Raw genomic sequence first — 23,056 nt, forward strand, 5'->3', positions numbered from 1 at the left:
GGCCCGTGACGTCGATGACCAGCAGCGGGCGGGTGGCGGTGGGGGCCGGCGGCGCCGGGACGCTGGGGCCGGGCGCGGTGCTGGAAGCGGCGGCGGCGGGAGGGCAGAGGCGGGGCGCCGGCGCTGGGCCCGGCGCGTGGGCCTTGCGCGCGCCGACGCTGCCGGGGGTGGCGTGTAAGCTCTGCGGGGCAGGGGCCGAGGCCACCGGCCCGTGCCCAAACGGAGCTGAACCGATCATTTCCCGCCTGGTTTGACGGGAAGGACTCCCTTGCGGCCACACTGCGCTCTGACAGGTCCTGTGGCGATGGGGGCGTTTCGGAACGGCTTGGGGCCGGCGCACGGGTTCGAAATCGGACCCATGGGTCGGCCTGCAGTACGGCGGTCGCCGACGGCGCCCTGTGGTGTGGGCGGCAACATTGCGGCAACGGCGTTTCCAGGCAGGTGGAGCTGTGGGTATGTGAAATTGTGTGACTCGACTGCACGCTTTACATTGCAGTGCGCGCTGCCGGAATTGCCAGAGCATCCAGTGGCGTTTCAGTGGCGGTGTGGCTGCGGTGGCGTGCGGCAGTACCACGCCTGCATCGGAGGCCCTCCCCGGGAGTCCCACCCCGGTCCCAAACCTCAATGTATGCTGCGTGCATTCGATAGCAGCGGCGGCCCCGTGCACGAGGCAAGCTGGCAACTGAAAACGCTTCGCTTCCCGCCACAAATGATCGGGCCCGCGGCGCGCAGCCCTAGCCGGCTTGCAGCGCCGGCGATTGGCAACCGCGCGATCGCAGGGCGGTCTTGGAGCAGGCCAGGTGTGTTGTGCCGCCAGCGGCGCGGGGCGTGGGCACCCGCCAACAGTGGCGGCTCCCGCCTGAACACGCCGAGCCCCTACACAACCCCTCGCCCCTGTCTCATGCATTCCTGCAGGCCGCCTGTCCGCGCAGCCCCTGGCCGCACAGCGCAGCGACCGCGCTGCCGCCCGGGCTGCTCCCGCTGCCATCAACGGCAGCCCCACCAAACCGAGCCCCGATGCCGGCGCCCACACCGACACTGCCGCAGCCGCGAGCCCCTCTGCCTACCCCTGGCTGCAGCAGTGGTATCCCGTTGCAGTGGCGGCTGACCTCCCCACCGACCGGCCCCACCCATTCACCCTGTTCGGGCGCCAGCTGGTGCTGTGGCGGGACGCCGCCGGCGCCTGGCGCTGCTTCCAGGATGCCTGCCCGCACCGCCTGGCCCCTCTCTCCGAGGGACGCGTGGTCGAGGGACAGCTGGTCTGCAGCTACCACGGATGGTCCTTTGAGGGTACCGGGAAGTGCACCCGCGTACCGCAGGTCGGTGCCGAGCGGCTGCCAGGCAGCTGCTGCCGCGGGCCGTGCCGCCTGCGTGTCGCTCGCCCGGCTGAGCCAGCCGGCCAATTGTGCCGGCATTGCCCAGTCTTGCGTGCTGTGCTGGCGAGAGCTCTCAACGGCAGCCTGCCCCTGAGGCCATGGGGCCACCAACAATTGTGTGTGCAGGCTATGGACGAACGCAGCGAGGCTGCCGCCTGCGGCAGCCGCCGCGCTTGCGCCGCCACCCAGCCCACCGCCGAGGCTGCGGGCCTGGTGTGGGTGTGGCCCGACGCCTCCCCTGGCGCGCCGGAGCAGGCCGCCGCTGCCCCGCTGCCCGTGCATCCCGACCTGCTGGCTGGAGGGGCCGGCGGCGGCGCCACCCCTGGCAGCGGCTCCTTTGTCAACATCGGCGGCGGCTGGCTGGTGCGCGAGTGCCCTTACGGCTTCGACACGATGATTGAAAACATCCTGGTGGGTACCGGGGCTTCTGGGGCAGAGCTGCATCGCGCGCCGCCGGCCCTACCGCCGCGATCACACGCTCAGCCTCTCCTGCCGCTCACACTGCCGCAGGATCCTGGTGCGTAGCGGCAGGCGTGGTCGTGGTCTGCTGCCCTCCCTGCGCCGCTGCTTTCAGTCCTGCCCTCACCCCGATGCTCAGCGTCGCTCAGCTCTGGTGCGCCCCCCCACCCATCACCTGGCTCCTGCCCCCCCGCCGCTGCTGGTGCCTGCGCAGGCCACGTCATGTGGGCGCCCCACGGGCTGCTGGGACGCAGGGAGGACGCGGTGCCGTACGCCGTCAAGCTGCAGGTGCGCTGCGCGGGAGCCAGGCATGCATAGCAGGCGTAGCGGGCCCTGACATCATCCTTGTTGCTTTAGAGCTCAGCACCTGCCACCTAGGCACGCATGCATGGCCGTGCCTGGTCACCCGTCTGGCTGCATGTCGCCACCCACCCCAAGGGCCATCCTCTATCCCCTGTCTGCCTGCCCGCGAGGCTCTTAGTCCCGGCTGGCGTCTTACCGCGTGGGCTGTGTCTGTGCCCTGCAGGGCGAGATCAGCCTGGAGGGAGGGTTTGCCACCAGCCTGGGCGCCTCCAGCCGCAAGCTGGAGGTGCAGCGGCGCAGTCTGGAGTTCCGCCCTCCCTGCTTTGTGCGGCAGACCATCGCGCCAGGCGAGCTGGGGCCCGGGCCAACGGGATGGCTACCACCCTGTCACGCACCATGTGCATGCCGGCCGGTGGTTGCTCCCTGTGTGCATGCTCTCGTGATGCGTGGCCACCCAGCTGCCCACCCTGGGCTCCAGCCCGACCATGCCTGTATCGCCTGCCAGTGGCAGCTGCCCGACTCTACCTCCCTGCCCCCACCCGCTGCCCGGGTGGCCGCAGCCAAGGGCAGCTCGCTTGTGACGTGCGGCTACGCCGTGCCCTCCCGCCCCGGCCACTGCCTCCTGGTCACCACCTCGTATGCCGAGGCGGGCAGCGGGGCGGGCGGTCTGCGTGCGGCGCTGGGCCTCGTCCCTCGCTGGCTGCTGCACGTGTACACGCAGGTGAGCGCCGGGCCAAGCGGCGTGGGGCAGGGCTGCTTGGGCGGAGCTGCGGGCGGAGCTGCGGCGCGGCCGCGCTGCCAGGGCCTCGACCTCTCTGCCGTCCTGCCCTACCCTGGCGCTTACCGCTGCTGCCAACTGTGTTGCCATGGCGGCGCAGGAGGTTCTGGACGGCGACCTAATCTTGCTGCACGGCCAGGAGCGTAGGCTGGAGAAGGTGGGCTCAGCGCGCACAGCATGCCCAGCATGGCAGAGCCGCCACACAGCACAGCCTGCCAGCGTTGCCACACGGGCGTCAGGCAGGATGGAGGAGGCGCAGCGGCGGCTCACTTGCCACCAATAGGTCGGGTGCCAGCTGTGCCTTGTGCCGCTGTGCCTTGATGCGTCCTCGGGTGTGGAACGTGCAGGCCGGCGGCAGCTGGCGCTCCGCCTTTTTCATGCCCACCCCATCCGACGGAGCGGTGGTCGCCTTCCGGCGCTGGTTCGATGACATGGCAGGTGGGTGTGCGGCAGCTGTGGTTGGTGGTGGGCGGCTGGCTTGTTTGATGCGTGGCGCTGAGCGCTCCAGCTTGCAAGCGTGTGCTGGCCATTGTTATGAAAGGCAGGTGCCGTGCAGGATGCGCTAGCGCCAGCGCAAGGCAATCGGCGTGCCTGCCACTTGCTGCTGACGGCCCGTGCTGCTGCGGCTGCGCAGGCGGCGTGGGCGGGCTGCCCTGGGCGGGCGGTGGCGGGCTGCCACCTGAGGAGGAATCCAAGGAGAAGCTGCTGGACCGCCTGCACCAGCACACCCAGCACTGCCCGTCCTGCAGCGCTGCGCTGGCCCGTGCCCGCACCGGCCAGCGGGCCGGCCTGGGCCTCGCCGCCGCCGCAACCGCGGCGGCAGCCTGGCTGCCGGGCACGCCGCCGGCGCTTAGCGCCGCGGTTGCGCTAGGGGGCGTGGCGCTGGCGGGTCTGGCCTCCTGGGTGGAGCCCCTGTTTGTTTTCAAGGATTACTTCCATGCCGAGCGCTGAGCTTCGCCTGCCGTTCACTCTGTATTGCGAGCACGGCTTGTTCTGAGCCAGGCCTGTACCTTTGTGAGCTCACACTCGACAGCACCTGTAGCATTCCCTGTGCACATTCACTGTTGCGCCTCCCTGTACCTGTGTGCAATAATGCAACCCCATGTACTAGTCGTGGCTGCATGATATGATTGACACCCATCTGTAACACTGGCACGTTGGACAGACTATGTCACCAATCGATGGCGGCGGCGGCGGCGGGTGGAGGCCGCGTGGAGGGGTGGAAAGGCTCCCTTCTCTTGCACCCATAATCGTGGCCCCGCCCATTGCCGTGATTGTCCATTCATGCATCAAGCAACACCTCCGCTTCACTGTCGAGCGCGACTTGAATGGCCACCAAGCCATGGCGGTGTCACCCGGCTCCTGCTCGCTGCCTCCCCTGGTCCTAGGCAACAGCGCAGACTCCGAGACATTCCGTTTGGATCCGGTCAGCGGGTTGGGGCTTGTTGGCAAGCAAGCGAAATGCGTTTGGCCGCTGTGTGTGCTCAACCCAACCTTTTGCGCCCTCATGCAGCTTCCCAAGGGCCGTCATGATCGTGGGGAGCGCGGCAGGGGCAAAGGAATTGGGGTGAGTGCCTGGGCAGCCCCTCTCATCGCACTGGCAGCAGGTCCTGTGCAAGACTGACTTACAGCAACAGCAAGCCTAAAGAGGTGTCGTGGAACATATGGCGGAGCAGGGGTGCAGTGCGAGGCGCACTCCCAGGCGTTGCCGGCGCCGCCGCCGCGGAAGCGCCTGCTCGGCTCCAGCCTGCTGGTGTGCCAAGGCCTGCAGACGTGTTTGCCTGAGCCCAACACCACTGCATTATCGCGTGCCTCCTCCTCGCTGCAGGCTGCCTCTGATGCAGCAGCGCCGCCACGGCGGCCAGCCGTCAACCTTGATGCCAGCGCCAAGAGCGGCGGCAGCAGCGGTCCCCAGTCGAGCGGAGAGCGGCAGGCTGGTGCGACAGCTGGCAGCTCAAAGCCGTCGGCAGGTGGCGGCCGCAAGCGCAGTCGGCAGGAGCAGGAAGGTCCCGGAGTAGAGGCAGAAGGAGGAGCTGAGGTGAGCTGAGGAGCGGTGAGGGCATGCAAGCTTTCTTTGCCATCAACCTAGTCAGCCCTTGCCTACTCCGAGGGATGCTATGTGTTATCGCAGGGAGAGGAGGATGAGGGGCAGCGCACCAAGCCGCAGAGACGGGGGCGGCAGCAGCAGCAGCAGCGCCCCGCAGCCGCTGGGCGCCAGCCATCGCCGCCGGAGACGCCCAGCCCGCCCCGGCCGGCGCAGCACGGCGAGGCGCAGCAGCTGGCTGAGGGGCAGCAGCAGTCGCCGTCTGGCAAGCACCGGCTGCGCTGGTGGCAGCAGGCGGTTTTAGATCCCCAGCAGCGGGGCGGCGAGGCAGGCGGTGCAGCAGCTCAGGGGCAAGGGCATGAACCCGAGGCTGTGGCGGAGGCTCGGCGGCAGTTGCAGGAGGCGGGGGCTGCAGCCAGGGCTGCCGAGAGCCGCACCACCCTTGTGACATCGGTGCTCGAGGCGACGCTGCAGCAGCAGCTGCAGTATCAAGCGGCCGCCAGCGAGGGGGCGGCGGCGGCGGCGGCCGCTCGGCAGGAGGTGGAAGTTCTGCAGCGGCAGGTGGCGGCCTTGCAGGACCGCCTGGAGCGGCAGCAGCAGGCGGTACAGGAGGTACGGGAGCAGGAGCAGGCGGCACGGGAGCGCGCGGCGCATGCCCAAGCTGCACAACAACAGGCAGAGCGGGACAAGGAGGCGGCAGCAGCGGCGGCCACGGCAGCGGCAGCCTCGCTACATCGCGAGCTGGAGGCTGCACGCCTAGAGATGTCGGCCGTGCGGCAGCAGCAGGAGCTGGCCGCTGCAGCAACGGCGGCGGCTGCGGCGCCCGGAGGCGACCCTCGCGCCTGGTGGCAGGCGCAGCAGGAGCTGGCGGAGCTGCGGTGGGAGCGGGACCTGGTCATGGCAGCAGCACACCACATCTGGCAGCAGCAGCAGGAGCTGGAGCAGGCGAAGCAGGCTGCGGCGGCTGCGGTGGCCGCCGCTCTGCGCCCACAGCCCCTCCCCAGCCCTCCCCACAGCTCTCCGGGCCCCAGCGCGGGCGTGGAGTGCGCCCCGCAGCAAGCTGCGCGGCAGCAGGCAGGCGCCGTGCCCGCCGCAGACCCGGCAGGGGCGGCGGCCGGGGTGGAACCTCTGCTGGCGCTGGCGGCCGCGGCCGGCGCCGCCTGTGCCAGCCCTGCCGTGCCTTAGCCATAGCAGACGTCCCGCTTCGTTGTCAAACTTCAAACTCATCCTTCTTTCCTCTTCCATCCCACATTTTGCCCACCTGTTGCTTTTTCCCCCATTTTCAGCCTGTTTTTTGCAGACTCTTGTCCTACCAGCCCCATCATCATTCGCTGTGCAATTTTCCTCTCCTCCCCACACTGGCGCCTGGGTGGGCAGGCGGAGCTGCAACCGCCCCAGACTCGTTCTGCCCCATCGTGGCAACACTTCTTCACCGCATTTTTCTTTTTCTTTCTATAGCGCATATACCGCACACATTTTTGTGTTCATGCCAGAGGTTCATTCAGCAGTTTTCCCGACCAAGCTGGTGCACCACTGTGGCTGTAACTGAGAGCCGAGTCAACAAGCCAGCTGCTTGCTTCAAATTGTATGTCTGCATCAGCTCACGACGGCAGCGCTGCCCTGCTCCACGCGGGAGTGCCCCCCCACCTTGACCACCACGTCCACCGAGTCAAAGGCCTGGGTGAGCAGGCTGTGGGCCTGGGCCACCACCAGCACGCTGGCATACGGCAGCTGCAGGGGGCAGGCATGCCGGCAGGCGGGGATCTGTTTGAACGTCGGGGTTTGCGTGGAGGCGGGCGGCCAGTGCTGGCCAGAAAGTGGCGGGCACATGGCCCGCGGTGGTGGGGTGGCAGGTGCCGGATGAAGGCAGCACACACTCGCGTTTATGCTTCAAGGACACAGCCAAGTCGATGCAACGCGCCGCCGCCGCCGCCGCCGCCTCCATACCTGCTTGAGCAGCTGCGCCACGCGCAGGCAGCCCTCCCCGTCCAGGTGCTGCATCACTTCGTCCAGCACAATCAGGTTGCTGCGAGGGCGGGTGGGGGCAGGGGGGTTCTGGCGGGCATACGGTGGTGGTGTGCCGAGGGATCCGGGGCAAAATGTGGGTGCCCGTGCCCAGCACAGCATTGTGCCCGTGCCACTTCTTCTGCAATCACCGGCATTCCGCCCGGGCCTTGCACCCAGCCGACCATGCACCCCGCGAGCTGGCCCCAAGGTTGCATGCTGTGCTGCGCTGCGATGTGCAAGCTGCTGAGCTGTGCAAAGAGCTCCGCTGCGCTGTGCTCCCCTCACCTGCGCAGGCGCCCCCGCTGGGCTGCCAGCTCGGAGAAGCCCAGGGCCAGGGCCAGCGCCACGCGCCGCCGCTCGCCGCCCGACAGCTGGCGCACACTGCGCGGGCGCAGCTCCAGGCTGCCGGGCTGCCGCACGTGCACGATCTGCGGATGCAGGGGGGTGAGGCGGGGCAGAGAGGGCGGGGTGTGGAGGCAGGCATGGGGAGAGCGAGCAGCACAGCCCCCCCGCTGGCATCGCTGGTTGGCAGCCACAGAGGCACCGCGATTTAAGGTGCGGCGGTCGCCCTGCCCAGGCTGCCGCACCTTTTCGATCTGCTCGATGGTGCCGACCGCGGCCTCGCCCTCCTCCCCGCCCTTCCTGCGCTTGCTGGCGGGCGCGGGCTTGCAGGGGCTGAGCGCCAGGCTCATGCCGCTCGTCAGCGCGCTGCAGGCGGCGGCGGCAGGCGGCGGCGGCAGGCGGCGGCGGTGAATGGCATCAACAGGCAAGCGTGGCTCCTGAGCAGCGCCTTTCCCTCCTTCCCCAGCCCGGCCCTGGCTGCAGCCCCAGCACACCATGACCCGCTGCTCCATCCCGCCCATCAGCCCCAGCCCCAGCCCCAGCAGCAGCGCCTGCCGGCCACCTGAGGTTCCTACTGGTGGCTGCCTGCAGGTCGCCCAGCACGCCCTCCACCACAAAGTTGGGGATGCCGCGAGGGAGGAAAGCGTCGTCCACCTGGCGGGAGGTACAGTTGGCAGGCGGGGGCAGTGGGAGGCAGCACAGGCGCAGGCAGCACAGGCGCCGGCACACCCACTTGTCCTATCTCCGATCCCCGCCACCTCCAAACCCGTGCCCACTCCACGCCCACCGCTCCCGCACACAGCCGCAAAGCACCTGCTTCCACAGCGCCAGCTCCGCCTCCAGCTCCGCCTGCTGCGCCTCCACCGCCGCCACCTGTGCCGCCGCCGCCGCCAGCTGCTGCTCCACCAGGGCAGCGTCCCTGGCAGGCAGGTTGGGCTGCTGGCGGTGCCACAGCCAGCGCTGGTGCAGGTCGCCTGCCGCCGACAGGCAGGTGCCGGCCGCTGCGGCCACCGCCTCTAACTGACCTTCTGGGCCGTCTGCTGCCTCGTCTTTGCTGCCTGGTTGCGAAGAGGAAAAGCTGCTGCTGCTGCTGCTGCTGCTGCTGCTGGGGCTGCTGGTACTGCCTTCGGAGCCGCTGCCGCTGAGTTGCTCCAAGTCGAGGGCTGCCGCCTCCAGCTTGCCAGCCAGCTGTCGAGCCTCCTCTGACTGCTGCTGCAACAGAAGCTGCCGCTGGCGCAGCTGCTGCTGCTGCCCCCGCAGCAGCGCCTGCTGCTGCTCCAGGCGGGCCGTCTGTTCGCCCTGCTGCTGCACAGCCTGCAGGTGTTGCCGTGCAGCCGCCACCGCAGCCGCGGCTGCAGGAGCCGAGGCCTCCAGCTGCTGCAGCGCTGCGGTGGCGCCAGCAAGCTGCTGATCGGCTGCTTGCTGCCTGGCGGCTGCTGCGGCCTCGATGCCAGCCGCACCCGCGGCGCTCTGCAGCAGCTGCTGGCGCTGCTCTTCCAGCTCAGCGGCGGTACCGGCTGCCTCGATGGCGGCCACCAGCTTCTGGGCAGCTGCCATCTGCCTCCCCAGCTCCGCTTCTGCCTCCGCCACAGCTGCCTCGCAGTCAGCCAGCACGTCACCGGCCACCAGTGCTTCCTCGGCAGCTGCCGCGGCTGCGGCTGCCCGGGCGGCAGCGGCCTCCTCAGCCGCAAGCAGCGCCGCCACCTGCCCCTCCCTGGCCTCTGCCAGCGCGGCAGCAGCCTCAAGCTCCTCGCCCGCCTGCTGCAGCTCTGCCACCTTCCACTCCGCCTTGTCGGCGGTGCGCGCTGATGCCGCCGCCGCCGCCTCTAGGCGTGCCACGTTGCTTTCAAAGAGCTGTTGGCTAATGGGCTGCAGGCACCTGTCGCACACCGCCCCGCTGCCCTCCCCAGGCAAGCCCTGGCTGTGCTGCTGCTTCTCTCCCAGGCCCTCGCCGCCGTTGTGGCTGGCGACAGCCACGCCGCCGGCCTGCGCCTCCCTGCCACTGCCGTTGCCGCCGCCGCTGCTGCTGCTGCTGCCGCCGCTTCCATTGCCGCTGCTGCTGCAAAAGCTTCCATTGGCGCTGCCACCATTGCTGCTGCTGCTGGCGCCGCCGGGGCTGGCGCTGGGGCTGTGGGCCAGTTGGAGGTACTCACTCAGCTGCTGCCGCCGCTCATGGACCAGTCCGTGTGCCGCGCCCAGCCGCTGCTGCGCAGCAGACAGCCGCCGCTGCAGGCTGCGCTGCTGCTTCTTCACTTGCGCCAGGCTCGGGCTCCCTGCTGCCGCAGAGCCCGCCTCCTCCCCCAGATCGCCTCTCGCCTCGTCAGCAGCAGCAGCCGCCGCCACCGCCTCTACCTGCACGTGCTCGGCGGCCTCCCGCTTGGCGCCCGCGCGGGACCGCTCCCCGGCAGCTTCCACCGCCGCCGCCGCCAATGCACGCTCCGCCTGCTGCACCTCCTGCTGCTGCAGCCGCTGCTGCTCCAGGAGCGCCTCCAGCTCAGCGGCTGCCGCTGAGCTGGCGGCGGCGGCGCCAGGGTGGCGCCGCAGGAAGGCCGTCAGCTCAGAGGAGGCGGCCGCCACCGCCGCATGCGCCTCCGCTACCTGCCGCGCGGCATCGGCTGCCGCCGCCGAGGCGCCGCCCAGCTCGTACTGCCGCCGCTGCTGCTCCTCTTGCAGCGCCGCCTGCTGCTGCTGCGCGTCAGCCAGCCGCGCCTCTGCCGCCGCCACCTCGGACGCGCCGACGGCGCCGCCCGCGGCGCCCTGCTGCTGCTGCTGCTCCAGCACCGCCTGCCGCTGCTGCTCCAGCTCCTGCACCTGAGGCTCAAGCTGTGCCAGCTGGGAGGCCAGGCCTGCAGCCTGGCGCTGGCTGCCAGCCACCGCGGCCGCCAGCGCCTGCTGCTGCCCCTGCAGCCGGCCCAGCAGCCCAGCCGCCTCCTGCAGCAGCCCCACCGCCGTCTCCGCCGCCTGCGCCTCCCACTGCGCCGCCGCCGCCTGGGCCGCCTCCAGCTGCTGCCGCAGCGAGCCCGCCTGCTGCTGCCGCTCGCGCAGCGTGGCGCTGGCATCCCGCAGCGCGTCGCGCCTGCGCATGTCGCCAAGGACCAGAGACAGACAGGAGGAAAGTGAGCGGCGGTGCAGCGCTCAACCAGCGTGCACACACACACACACACTCTGAAACCTCTGCCACTAGGCGCCCATCACTCCACACCAACCCTACCCAACCCCGAACCGAAACCGAAACCGAAACCCCGCTGTCTTTCTTCCATCTCCCTTGTCGCCGGTACCACGGTCCCACCTTCCGCTCAGCTCCCCACGGCTGGCTTCCTTAGCAGCTGCCCATACATCCAGGTCCACCAGCTTGCTCAGCTCCTGCTTGAAGGCGCGGTCGCTGGCCTGCGGTACGATGCGGTATGGATCAGTACCACACGTGACAGTGGCGAGCGGTACATGCTGCACAGTAACCGAGTTGGAAGCAGTGCAGCCGGCCAAATGCCGGCTCCGCCTGCAAAGCCACCACCACTGGCACCCCGTCACATGCGTGACGACAGGCAAAACCACTGCCGCCCCTGCATGCACCCCCAACAGGAGCAGCACCCGCGGCCCGGCTCCTTGCCTCCAGCAGCGCGGTGATGTCGCTCTGCCCGTAGAACACCACGCGCCCCAGCAGCTCCGCCCCCAGCACCTCGTCGATGCGCTCCTGGGTGAGTCGGTTCTCCTGCGGGGGGCAGGACAGATGGGGAGGAATGGGGCAAGAGGGCGAGCGGGGAGGGTTGCCAGGGGGACGGGAGGGTCGGCAGGGAGGCAGGGGTGCACCAGGGTCGGCCGGGAGGCGAGCAGGCAGGCTCAGCGAGCAGTGAGACGCTGCGGCCGGCTGCGGGGGCTCTGCAGGGGCGCCAGCGCGGCGCCAGCCGCGTCCCGACAGCTGCCCCCGACTCTGCCGCGCTGTGCAGAGGCCGCCCGACCACCATGCCTGCCCACCGCCACCACACACACATGCAGACCCCCTGCCGCTGCTGGTGCAACAGCAGCCCCCAGCTCTGCACATGCCTACCTGTGTGGTCATGTCCTGCCCATCCAGCTCAAAGGTCACCGAGGAGCTCCTGCGAGGGGAGGCAGGCAGGCGCGGCTCTCCTCAGGCAACAACCGACAAGCAGGCAGGCAGCCAGGCAAGCCAGGCCCCCTTCCTCTCGTGGACTGCTCCCCTGCTGCTAGAACACACACACATACAGCCCCGCACACAGCCTCCGCACCCCCCCCCCCCCTCCACACACACACACACACAGCCACACACACACTCTCACACACACAGCTGCCCCACCCCCACACTCCACACAGCCACACAGCCACAAACACACACACAGCCACACAAAACACACACGCTCAGGCCCCGCCGCCCGCCCAGCTCACTTGCGGCTGGCGGTACGCTCCACGACAAAGGGCGCGCCGTTGGCCGACCCCTCCACCCGCACCCGCGCCCGCCGGCTGTCCTCGTTCACAACGTCTGCCAGCACGGCGCGGCCGCCCGTGGCGGCAGAGCCCTGCGGGTGCGGCAGGGTCGGGGCAGAGCGCGTCTGGGAAGGGGGTGGCGACACCTGGCGCTCCCTGGCTCTCTGGACCCGCTGGGAGCGAGGGAATGGGGCATGGGAGATACCTGCGGTACATAATGCTGGAGGTATCCAGCCTGGAGGTACACACCACACCACACCACGCACCTCTGCCCGCGCGTCGACGCCGCCCGTGAGCGCCCACAGCGGCGCCATCATCAGCGCCGTCTTGCCGGCGCCGTTAGACTCCAGCCCCGCCTCGGCGCTGCCCTGCACCTGCCCCGTCACCACCACCAGCCCTCGGTCCCCCAGCCGGTACCGCACAGGTTCCCGGAAGCTGCGGGGGCGGGCGTGGGGCAGGCAGGGGTGGGGAATGGCAGCCGGGGAGCCGGGAATCGGAGTGAGGGCCCCGGGCAAGCGGGAAGGGAGGGCAGCAGGCACCCAGGACTGCATGGTTGGCAGCCAAGCTGAGCCGTTTAGGTGAGAAGGCGCCCGAATGCTCCCCTCTGAACCACCTTGCCCCCACCTTGCCCAGGCGCCACCTCACCTAAAGTAACCCTCCACCTCCACCGCCTGAAACTCCAGGCTGGTGTGCGGCGCCTCCAGCGGCGCGCCGCCGCCGCCGGCCGCGCCACCCAGCAGGGAGCGCAGCAGCCCGGCTCCGGCCGACGCCGCCGCCTCCGGCAGGCGCTTCCAGCCGCAGTAACGCTCCCACAGCTGCATGGGCGGGAGGAGGAGGTGAGGCGGGGCAGCAGGCGAGGCCACGGCGGCAGGAGGGTGGCAGCAACAGATGGCAAGTAGCAGCGCGGAGGCTGTGGCAGCGAGGCCTCCACGGCTGCCATCTGCGGCCACAGCCCGCTGCTGCGGCAGGCAGGCGCAGCAGCAGCTCCCGGCACAGCACCTCCCGCACCTGCAGCGGGCCCATGCCCTCGGCAGCGCCGATGCGCGGCGCCGCCGCCGCCTCGGGCGGCGTGAGCACCTCCACCTCCACCCCTGCAGGCGCAAGCTTACACGATGGCGGGTGACGGCAAGCTGGTGCTGGCAACAATCTCAGAGGGCGAGCCGGTGCTGACGACAATCTCAGGAGGCTTTGCACAGCTGTATCGGCACGCCAGAAGGCAAGGCAGGCAGGCAGGCAGGTGATGCAGGAAAGCATGCAGGCAGGCAATGCGGGCGGGCAGCAGGCACCTTGCTTTTCCAGCTTCCGCAGCCGCTTCTGGTGCTCCTTGGCGGCGGCTGCCGGCAGCGTCAGCAGCAGGCGGTCGCCGCGCCGCAGGCCGTCTGGCAGCTGCAGCTCGAACGCTGCCGCCGCCTCTGCCGCCGCCGCAGCCTCCGCCGCGCTCTCCTCCCCTGCTGTGACAGCATCCAGGCTGGCGGCCTCTGTGGCTTGTGCGGCCTCGGCGCCCTCTGCCACGGCAGCATCCGCCGCAGCCGCTGCAGGCTCGGCCTGTGGCGGGGCGGGTACCGCAGCGGCAGCAAAATACCGCGGTCCCAGGTCCAGGTCCACCTGCTCGGCGACTTCCCAGCCGGCATCTCGGTCCAGCAGCAGCAGCCGCTTCTGCTGCCCCGCCTCCGCCCGAGTCACTGCACGGCGCCATGCCCCAGGCAGTCAGCCAGGAGGTAGGCAGACCGCCACGTATTGGTGGGCACAGGGCTGCTGCCGGGACGCGCCAGCAACGGAAGTTGCGGCAGGGCCTCCCCAGTAACGCAAGGTGCGCATGCCTAAACCCATGCGCACCTTGGTAGGGAGAGCCGACGTACGTGATGCGGCTGCCTGCCACCGTGTGTGGCTTGTGGTAGTGCCCTGCAGCAGCGCAACAAGAGCCCGCCAGCACGCGCCAGCACAATCAGAGACCGCAATCCAAGCTCGCCGCTGCGTCGGTCGTGATGGCGCTGCCCCAGCAGGCAGCGGCGACCGTCCCTGCCTCTCCCCTCCCCGCTGCGCCAACTAGCAAGACGGCACAGAGCCGATGCGGCGCCGCCGGCGCACCGGTGTATGTGGGTATGTTGACCGGGAAGAGGTCTGGCGGCAGCCCGTCGTGTGCCTGGTAGGCCTCATTCATCAGCGCCCCCACAATGTCGGTGTGGGCAAACACGGCCTGCAGGAGGGGGCCGCCGGCGCCGCCACTGGCGCCGCCATCGACGCCACTGGCTGCATGCGTCGCTGCCGACGCAGCCATTGACTCAGCTGCTGACCCAGCGTGGGCTGCTGACTGGGAGGAGGCCGCCGCCAGTGCCGCCTCCAGCTCGCCTCGGTTGCGACGGAAGGGCAGCCACAGGGCATCCAGGAACAGGGCGGGGCCTGCATCCACAGGCAGGAGCAGCAGGGCGGGGCCCAGGGGGCACCTGCTGAGAAGAGGCGCGCAGCAGGAGTGCGGCAGGCTGGCAGCTGGCACGCCCCAGCGCAGCTGCCAGCTGTGTGGACCTGCCGGCAGGCACAGGCTGAGGCGACTGTGGCGACCCATGCCTCTGCCAGCCGCCGCCGCCGCGCCCACCAACCCACCGTCAAAGGCGTGGATGACGGGGTTGGCTGCGGCCAGGGGCGTCAGGGCATGCACCTCCCCACCCAGCGACACCTGCGGGCCAGCCACGGTGCAGGCATGGCGATGATGAAGCACGGCACCGGCACCGCCAGCATGACGCTGCCGAGACCACAGCCAGTGCTTGTGACGCCAGGCAGCGCAGCACGGCGCGACAGCTGCCCACCAACACGCTCAACAGCTCAGCTTGCTGGCAGCCCACCACTGCGCTGCTGCTGCTGCTGCTGCTGCCTGCGGTCGCCCTGCCACCCACCCCTGCCCCGGGCCCTGGGCACCAGCTGGCCGCCTAGCCGGCACACCTGGTCGTGGTTGCCTGGCAGCATGAGGGTGGGCTGCTGCCAGGCCGCCAGCTGGCGCACCACCTGGTTCAGCGGCTCCACAGGCAGCGTGCCTCGCATGTGCCAGAAGTCGCCTGCGGCGGCGCAGGCACGCCATGCGGGCAGGCGTGATGTGAGGGTGCGCTGGCGGCGGCTCGGGATGCGGCATGGCGCGGCGCAGGAGTGGGCACACCCTGGGCACGGCGCCGCCGCCGCGTGGGCGGCGATGTGCACGAATGAGCATGCATGGCATCGACGGCGCCCCTCCCGGCCACGGCGGCGGAAGCGTCTCACCCAGGAACAGGATGCCGGCGCCGCGCCTGCTGGCCTCCTCGTGCACCCGCTCCAGCACTTGCAGGCAGGTGGCCAGGGTCTTGTGGGACACGTGCAGGTCGCTGAAGGCCAGCCACTGGCGCGGCAGCGCCGCCGCCGCCGCGGCGCCCTGCCACAGCTCGCCCCGCGGCGCGTGCAGCTGCAGGTCGACGGCGGGCGCCGCGGCTGCCTCGGACGCCGCGCCGTTTGTTGCTGCCTGGGGACCATCGGCAGCGCTGTCGCGCTCCTTGGCTTTGGCAGAGGTCACGGCGGAGCCGTGCGGGCGCTGGCCGTTGCTGCTGTGCGCCGCCCGCCGCCTCCCGGGCAGCTGCAGGGCCGAGGGCGCTGGTCGCCGCCATCGCAGAGCTCTGAGCAACATGGGCGGCTCCGCGCCCTTGAAGCCGCTGCTGCTGTCTGGACAGGGCGGGATGGGGCGGTGCATGTCCGCTCACGCTGCTGGCTCCAGCATGCTGCCCAGCAGCCCGCAGCACGAATCGGCCTGGACAAGTGACTACGCCGATCGGGGTTTCCCGCCCAATGAAACCGTGAGATGAAACCCTGCCGCCGTGGCACTCCTCTTTGGATGGAGCCCTTCCGCTGCCCTGGCAGGCTGCCGCTTGCTTCGATAGCTTGAGTATCATCGATCTGGTCTGTGACAATCCCCGGACAACAATTCAGGCCCCGAAAGTCGACTGGTCACTGCCTGCTCTGGGTAGCTTTGACTGACGCTTGCAGCCCATCCTGCGGCATGGTGCGCATTTCAGCCGCATGGAAAGCGATCCTGCCTGTCCGCAAGCTGCAGAGAACCTCCCGCCTGCCATCATGCCGAGCGCGTAACCCGCCGCCCATGCCTCACCGCCGCACTGCTCTGCAGGTCCAAATCCTGGTCGAGGTGCGCAGCGGACGGTGGCAGGAGCGCAAGCAGTTTGAGCTGCTGGAGTGCGAGATGGAGACTGGCATTCTGGAGGTGAAGCAGCGGGCGGCGGGGTCGGCGGCGGCCAGCGCCGCGGCCAAGGGCGAGCCGCCGCTGCACCCGGGGCCACCCCCCGAGGAGCAGGAGCTGGTGTTCATGGGGCAGACGTGCGAGAACGGCAAGCAGCTGCGCGACTACGGCATCTGCCACGACTGGATCAAGCAGGTCGGCGGCTTTGTGCTCAAGCCCAGGTTCCTGTGAGCCGCGGCGAAAACCAGCCCTGCCAGCCGGCATATGGGTGCTGGGCGTCTTCGTTCCTAAGGCCTTACTAATTCTGATACTTGCTGCTGCAACATGTGTCCGTCCGCCATCACGGTGAGGCTGAGGCATTGGATGGGTGGCTGCGAGGAGGCGCACCGCGTCGTGTCGAGGCCGGTGCCCATTTTCTAGGGGAGGGACGGAGTGGGGGCTGCAACTATCATCTGAGAAAGATGACATTGAGGCCTGCGGTGCTAGCAACTGCTGTAATGGGCTGCATGCTTGCTCGCTGGCCTGAACAACACGGCGCGTGTTGACTGCCGCCGTTCCCGCGGTTAAAACTCCTGTTTGGCCCCGCTGGTTTCTAGGTGATCTTCAACGCGCATTGGATCTCCCTGTAGCCTACGCAGGGCCGTGCAAGCTCATACAGCCCGTCATGGCGGCGGCCGACATGACTGGTCGGGCAGGCCCCAGCAGCCTTCCACAACCTCCAGCAGTATGTCAATGTGTAATGCACATGCTGAAATGCGCTGCAGAGGCCTGAGCCTGCAGTTTGAGCCTCGTGGCCTTTCCTCGCTCCCATCATGCAGCAGCCCTGCGGGCGCCCTCATGGCCGGCATCGCGCGATGTGCCCGCATTCCCCGCGTCCCACACCTCCACGGAAGCTCGTTGCGGCAGCACATTCTCTCCCTAAGCCCCGCTTCCATTTGTGCGCCAAAGCCCATCCCGCCCTCCTCAGCGCGGCAACCTCCCGCGCCGCAGTCGTGCTTCAAAGGCCTTGGAAAGCCGCCCGAGATCTGCCTGGGGCCCTGCTCCGCCCCATCCTGGCGCTTGGGTGTCGGCGTCGACACGGGCCCCCGGAAGCAGTTGTCAGTGGGCGGGTATAGGCTCGGCGCTCGGGCTCCGTCTCTTCTAGGTGCACGGCAGTAGCTGGGCGCGGCCAGGCGGTTGCAGCAGGGGACCAGCTTGGGTTGGAGTGAAAGGCGGCGCGTCCCAACAGACCAGCAGCGGCCACCCGGCGGCGCGGGCAGCAGGAGCCTGATGAACGGCACAGCAAAGCCGCCCGGGCGCTCGCGGCCCACGAACAACCAGCTGCTGTGAGTGGCGGCGCCGGCGGTGGCGGCGCCCCGCCCGCGCACGCCTGCTTGCGTGTGTGCTGCATCGCTGGTGCTGGGCATCTGCGCCCCGTCTGCAGCTTCTGCTGCCGAGGGGCAGACACCGTTCCCATGCCAGGTTTGGGTGCTGGGTGGTGCCGGGGCGCGTTGCAAGCATGCACGCCTGGCCTCCGAGGTTTGCGCTCCCCTGCTGCGCTGCTGGTGCAGATACAAGGCCCACTTTAGATGGCACCACTACACCAGCCCTCTGGAGGAGGGGACAGACCTACCGGAAGGTCAGCTGAGGGCGGGGGCAGGGCCAGCCTGCAGCAGACGCCGCGGAAGGACGGGCGGCCCCGCAGCCTTGGGATGCCCGCGTGCCCCGGCAGCGGCGCGCTGCCGCCATTGTCGCACAGCAGGCGCCGTAGGGGGACGGGCCAGCAGCCGCGGCGCGGCGCCGGTGCAGCCGCAGGGATTGGGCACGCGCTTGGTCGCAGCGGGATGTGCTGCCGTGCGTTTCCCGCTGCCCCCGACCCAATGCCGCCGCTGCCACCCCTGCAAACCCGTGCAGGCACCGAGGCGTGCGCCTCAGTCACCTCTGCTTTCCTCCAGGTGCTGGCCACCATCCACCGCGTGGAGGCCAGCCGCACCGACCGGCCGCGCAACGTGCTGCAGGTGTGGGGGGGCACCAGCCGCCGCCCGCCTGGCCTGGCCTGCCTGGCGCTGCCGTGCGTGCCCCTCGCCCTCGTCATCAACCAAGCTGTCCACCCTCCGGGCGCGACCCCGGGACTGCTGCCGCGCCCTCCCCGCCTCCCTCCCTGCCGCCGAGCCCTCCCCGCCTCCCTCCCCACCAACACATCACCCCGAACGGCCCTGCCCGCCTCGCCCTGCCCGCCTCCCACCCTATCGCCGCCACCAACACATCACCCTGCCCGCCCCTCCCTCCCACCCTCCCCCGCAGATCCTGTCCACCAACACGCGGCGCACCAAGGTGGTGGAGCTGTCCACGGGCACGCACCGCGTGGCCGACGAGCTGCGCCGCCACTCGCTGTCCGACGGCGAGGGCGGCCACTACTCCACAAACCTCGATCGCAACAGATACGGCTCAGACAACAACTACCTGTTCACGGGTGGGTGGGGGGTGGCGGGGGCGAGGGGGGCTGGAGCTGGGGTAGCGGCGTCGGTTCGGGCGCACCTGCCTGCTCTGGCGCCGCCCGCCTGCGCTGGCGCGCCGCTCACGGCACTGCCGCCGCCGCCGCGTGCCCGTGCCGCCTGTACCGCAGTCACGCGGTACAACCTGGAGGTGCTGGGCATGTGCCCCTGCCTGGTGGACATTGAGATTGTGGACACCCGCAATGGCAACGAGTCCAACCTGGTGACCGCGGGGCAGGCGGCGTGCGCGTGCGACGACCCGGGGCGCAAGGTGCGGCGCCGGCGCGCGGCGCTGGACTGACCTCTGCCTGCCTGCCAGCCAGCCAGCCTGCCTGCCCGCCAGCCTGCCTGCGAGCCTGAGGGCGCTGTGTGGGGGAGGCGGTGTGCGACGCATGCTGCGCAGCTGTGGAGGCGGGCTGGGGCGCTGCGTGGGGGGCAGAGCTCGGCTGCACCGCCCCGAGGGCCGCGGCTGCGGTGACAGCATGCGCGCCTGCCACCGTCCCCGCCAACATGCCGCCAACATGCCCGACATCCCCGCCCCCCGCCCCCCTGCGCCTGCCCTACAGGAACGCGCCGACGCGTCTCATTACACGCTGAGCAACCAGCAGCGCGTGCTGCCGGCCAGCCCTCCGCGGGAGAGCATGCGTCGCGTGGCATCGGCGGGCCACATGAGCGGCGGCGGCGGCGGCCTCAAGCGCGTGGCCTCGGGCGCCGCGCTGCGCCGCCCGCCCTCCGCCGGCAACCTGCAGACCCACAGCCGAAACAGCGGCGGCAGCGAGCTGTTCGATGCTCTCCTGCAGGCGGCCACGGGCGCGGACGCTGGCGCGCTGGAGCCCGCGGGGCAGGGCGGCGACCCGCCCGTCACCTCCCGCCACTACGCCACCGCGCAGCTGGGGCGCCAGCGCAGCCGCATGGGCATGTGGGCTGCCAGCCACAACGAGGTGGACAGCCTGGCGGCCGCCATGGAGGACTTCCAGGTGGGGCGCTGAGCTGGCGGATGGGGCGCTGAGCTGGCGGCGCTGAGCTGGCGGCGCTGAGCTGGCGGTCGGCTGCTGAGGTTGCGGGGGCTGGTGATGTTGTGACGGCAGCGGGGCCCGCCTTCTCCTCGATTGTGGGAGGGTGGCGGCCCGGGGCAGGCCACAGCTCAACGCCGGTTCTGACAGCTGCCCGGCGCCGCCGCCGCCGCTCTGCCCGCCGCCCTTTCCTGCAGCAAGACGACGAGGAGGGGGCGGCCGGGCGCGTGGGCAGCGCGCGGCGGCGCATGCTGCGGCGCAACTCCGTCAGCATGATTCTGGAGAACCCGGTGCTGGCGCAGGTGGGCGGCGCTGACGTGGCGATGAGGTGGCAGGGTGTATGCCCGCGTGCGTGTGGGCCTGTTGCTGTGTGGGCCCTGTTGTAGCTACGGGGGCTGCTGAGGGGCAGGAAGCCTCTCCTCCCCTCCATCCCTCCGTTCTGAGCAGCCCTGCCCCCTGCCGACCCCGCTGAACGCCGCCCCGCCCGCCGTGCCGCCCCTCCTCCTGCAGACCGGCACCGTCGACTCCCTCATCCTCAACGCCTACCCGCCCTTCCACGCCCTGCCCTCCATGCACCAGATACACGAAGGGGGTGGGTGGGGGCGGGGGCAGGGGTGGGGTGGGGTGTGCGGTGTGCAGGGAGCTGGAGGGGAGCAGGAGGAGGGCTGTATGGGAGAGGGAGGCAGGCCTGGGGCATGAGGAGGGCGGGGCAGCTGGCGACCCGCCTGCGAGGGATGCAAGCTGTGGGCTGGCCTGGCTGCATGCGCCGCCAGGGCCCTGCCAGGGGGGTGGCAGAGGTGTGGGGCATGACCGCCACGCCGCCGCCCCCTGCCCCGCCCCCTTTCCCCGCCTGCAGCGCCGGAGCGTGAGCACAGCACGCGCAGCGCGGAGGGCGACACCGAGGGGCAGGGGGAGGGGGAGGGCGGCAACGATGCCACGCGCGAGGCAAGCCCCGCCCTGCCCTGCCCGCCTGCCTGCATTCATGCCTGCCCGCATGCCTCCCAGTCCGCGCGCTGCAGCTGGTGCCCTTGCCAGGCACGCCGCTACTGGCCAGGCACCCCTATCCACCCACCCTCACCCACCCACCGTCCCACCCTCCACCCGCAGGGCGGCGGCGACGAGCACCAGAGCTTCCGCCAGGGCCTGCTGCGCCACTTCCACAAGCAGAGCAGCGCCGCCAACCTGACGCGCATGGCCAACCCGGCGGAGCTGCGGCGCCTGCAGGACGAGATGAGGTGGGTGGGGTGGTGGGGTGGTGGTGGGGTGTGGGGGTAGGGTGCGTGGTGGGGTGTTGGCGTGGTGTGGGGTGGGGCGGCGTGCGTCGATGGTGGGGCGCCTGCGGGGCTTGCCGGCGCTGGGAGGTGCAAGGGCAGAAAGGGGCGGTGTGGGGAGCCGCGCCGCGCTTCTTGCCTTTCTCCCCTCCCCCTCTCTACCTTCCGCCCTTCCGCTCCCTCTCCTTCTCTCCGTCTCGCCCTCACCTGTGCGCCTCCCCGGCCGCTGCGCTGCCCCCCCGCTGCCCCCCACCCACCCCCGGCGCCGCTCATGCCGCAGGCAGCTGCGGGAGGAGTGCAAGCAGCTTGAGGGTGAGGTGGAGGAGGCTCGCATCAGGGGCAAGGAGGCGGAGGACCGGGTGGCGGCGCTGGAGGAAGCGCTGGTGCGGCAGCGCGACGCCGGGCGCCGCGCCGCCGACGCCATCGTGCGCCTCAAGCGTCAGCTGGCCGACGCCGGCGGCGGCGAGGCTGCGGCGGCCGGCGGCGGCGGCAGCCCCGCGGCGGCCGCCGCGGTGGGCAGCAGCGCGGCGGCGGCGGCGGATGGCAGCGGCGCTGTGCAGGCGGAGGCGCAGGCGGGGGCGGAGGCGGGGGCGGGCGGGGATGCCGACCTGGAGGGCCTGGCCACCAGCGAGGAGGAGATCCGGCTGCTGCGGGGCGAGCTGGCGGAGGTGAAGGCGCAGCTGAAGAAGGTGCGCCTGCTGTTATTGTTACTATTGTTTACGTGTAGTGGTTGGCTGAAACCAGGCGGTGTGTGCTGCGGGTGCTTTGTTGGGGCAGGTGGCGGGGCAGGTGGTTGTTTGGGGTGGTGGGGCCAGACGGGTTTGGGAGAGTGGGAGGGGGCTGGCGCGCGGCCTGCGTCCCACCGCCTCGCCTCCCGTCACCGCTCATCCTTTGCATGGCCTCCGCCCGACCGCCGCTCGCCCGTCTGCCCCGCAGTCTCAAGCGGTGCGCAAGGAGGCAGAGCAGAAGCTGCGGCATGCGGCGGCGGCGGGCGGCATGCTGCACCGGCACCACAGCGGACCCATGGCGGCGGCCGCCGCCGCGGCCGCCGCCGCCGCCGCCGCCTCGGCGTATGCCATGCCCTATGCGCACCCCATGTACGCGCATCACATGCTCCAGGTGGGCAGCTGAGCCTTAGAGAACCTGAAGCTGGGTTGCATTGGGGGCGGGGGCTGCCGCAGCGCGCACTGCTGCTCCGCTCCAGCACCAGCTGCGCGGCGCTTCTGCTAGCCGCCCCTTGCGCCATCCTGCCCATGCCCTCCATGCCCTCCGCCTCGCCCTCCCACCCCACCCCGCCCCACCTCGTGTCTGTGTGCGCGCAGATGCCGCCGCTCAACCCGTACGGCGGCATCCACCCGGCCGCCTTCCGCCCGCCCGTGTCTGCCGCTATGCAGAAGGTGGCCTCAATGCCCATCCTGGGGCACCCGGTGAGATGGGCAGCCCCCCCTTGTGTCCTCCCTTTCCCTTTGCTGCTCCTGTGGCCGCCCCCTGCAGACTTTTTTGCTTTGCTACGTTTTTTTCTTTCTTTTTTTCATTGCTGTGCACCTCGCGGGGGCTAGCAGGGGCAGTCGCCTGCCTCCCGGGGCAGGCCTGTCCGCCATGCGCAGCCCGGCTTGTGTGCCTTGGCATGTGGCGCTCGGGGCACTCAATTATGTGCGTGGTATGTCGAGGCGCTCACCTGTATGCGTGGCATGCGGCTTGGCTGGCCGGCGTGGCGTGCAGGGCATGCTGTCGCCGCAGGCGGCGGGGGAGCGCGAGGGGCACAAGCGGCGCGCCGAGTCGCCCATCCCAGAAGACGGTGAGGACCTGGCTGGCACCTGGGCTTGTGTCGGGGTTACAGGGCGCTGGGCGCTGTGCTGCAGATGGGCTTGTGTCGCGCTCTGAGCTTGAAGCGGTGGGGTGGGCCGGCACGCCGCCGGCGCGCGGCGCTGCGCGGCGTTATGTGGCACACGCAGCGGCCACGTGCCGCGTGCGTGCGCGCTGCCGGGGCCCGCTTGCTGACGCCCGGCTGCCCGCCCTGGCCTTGCCGCAGACGAGGCGGCGCCAGCTGGCAAGCGGCGCATGACCGAGGGCCCCAACAAGGGCAGCACCTCGCCTGGAAGCCCCCCAGACGCAAAGATGGAGGATGGGGAGGGAGGCGGCGCCGCCAACGGGGGGGGGTCGCTTGCGGCGGCCGCCCCCGGCGCGGCAGCCAACGGCGGCGCGGCGGCCGGCAAGGCGGCTGCGGCTGCCGCGGGTGGCGGCACTACCACCATCACCACCGGCGAGAACGGCGCGCAGGGTGCGGCGGGCGGCAAGAAGGGCAGCCACGACACGGAGAAGCTTGTGATGCGATGCTA

At 70.5% G+C, this 23,056-nt stretch overlaps 4 protein-coding genes across 4 annotated transcripts in view; 3 read left to right on the forward strand and 1 right to left on the reverse strand.

Moving 5' to 3' along the window:
- Positions 1–709: 709 nt before the first annotated feature.
- Positions 710–3,867, forward strand: CHLNCDRAFT_51738 (hypothetical protein; the record flags this gene model as incomplete). The annotated part of the gene is made up of 10 exons (XM_005848154.1): positions 710–800; positions 916–1,319; positions 1,503–1,787; positions 1,887–1,893; positions 2,050–2,123; positions 2,362–2,536; positions 2,699–2,859; positions 3,017–3,073; positions 3,264–3,354; positions 3,551–3,867. The coding sequence occupies 10 exons, from the start codon at positions 710–712 to the stop codon at positions 3,865–3,867; spliced, it is 1,662 nt and encodes a 553-aa protein (XP_005848216.1).
- Positions 3,868–4,258: 391 nt separating this feature from the next.
- Positions 4,259–6,145, forward strand: CHLNCDRAFT_144720 (hypothetical protein; the record flags this gene model as incomplete). The annotated part of the gene is made up of 3 exons (XM_005848155.1): positions 4,259–4,342; positions 4,745–4,954; positions 5,048–6,145. The coding sequence occupies 3 exons, from the start codon at positions 4,259–4,261 to the stop codon at positions 6,143–6,145; spliced, it is 1,392 nt and encodes a 463-aa protein (XP_005848217.1).
- A 411-nt stretch (positions 6,146–6,556) lies between these two features.
- CHLNCDRAFT_144721 (hypothetical protein) lies at positions 6,557–15,458 on the reverse strand (the record flags this gene model as incomplete). The annotated part of the gene is made up of 19 exons (XM_005848348.1): positions 6,557–6,691; positions 6,908–6,986; positions 7,253–7,395; positions 7,555–7,675; positions 7,872–7,963; positions 8,123–10,385; positions 10,599–10,696; positions 10,887–11,018; positions 11,355–11,403; positions 11,711–11,841; positions 12,016–12,184; positions 12,395–12,564; positions 12,758–12,840; positions 13,036–13,431; positions 13,586–13,651; positions 13,838–14,149; positions 14,351–14,423; positions 14,687–14,799; positions 14,999–15,458. The coding sequence occupies 19 exons, from the start codon at positions 15,456–15,458 to the stop codon at positions 6,557–6,559; spliced, it is 5,085 nt and encodes a 1,694-aa protein (XP_005848410.1).
- Positions 15,459–15,764: 306 nt separating this feature from the next.
- CHLNCDRAFT_51740 (hypothetical protein) overlaps positions 15,765–23,056 on the forward strand; it is a gene marked incomplete at both ends in the record, with an annotated part of 10,615 nt that continues 3,323 nt past the window's right edge. The window contains 16 exons of the mRNA XM_005848156.1: positions 15,765–15,767; positions 15,891–16,186; positions 17,510–17,577; positions 17,853–17,956; positions 18,243–18,411; positions 18,565–18,704; positions 19,000–19,410; positions 19,644–19,748; positions 19,957–20,070; positions 20,303–20,311; positions 20,554–20,681; positions 20,998–21,406; positions 21,654–21,836; positions 22,040–22,144; positions 22,440–22,515; positions 22,750–23,042. Coding sequence (XP_005848218.1) covers positions 15,765–15,767; positions 15,891–16,186; positions 17,510–17,577; positions 17,853–17,956; positions 18,243–18,411; positions 18,565–18,704; positions 19,000–19,410; positions 19,644–19,748; positions 19,957–20,070; positions 20,303–20,311; positions 20,554–20,681; positions 20,998–21,406; positions 21,654–21,836; positions 22,040–22,144; positions 22,440–22,515; positions 22,750–23,042 — 2,613 coding nt within the window. The remainder of the gene's footprint in view (positions 15,768–15,890; positions 16,187–17,509; positions 17,578–17,852; positions 17,957–18,242; positions 18,412–18,564; positions 18,705–18,999; positions 19,411–19,643; positions 19,749–19,956; positions 20,071–20,302; positions 20,312–20,553; positions 20,682–20,997; positions 21,407–21,653; positions 21,837–22,039; positions 22,145–22,439; positions 22,516–22,749; positions 23,043–23,056) is intronic.

Source organism: Chlorella variabilis (genome assembly GCF_000147415.1).
Source record: "Chlorella variabilis unplaced genomic scaffold CHLNCscaffold_8, whole genome shotgun sequence".
NCBI lineage: Eukaryota > Viridiplantae > Chlorophyta > Trebouxiophyceae > Chlorellales > Chlorellaceae > Chlorella > Chlorella variabilis.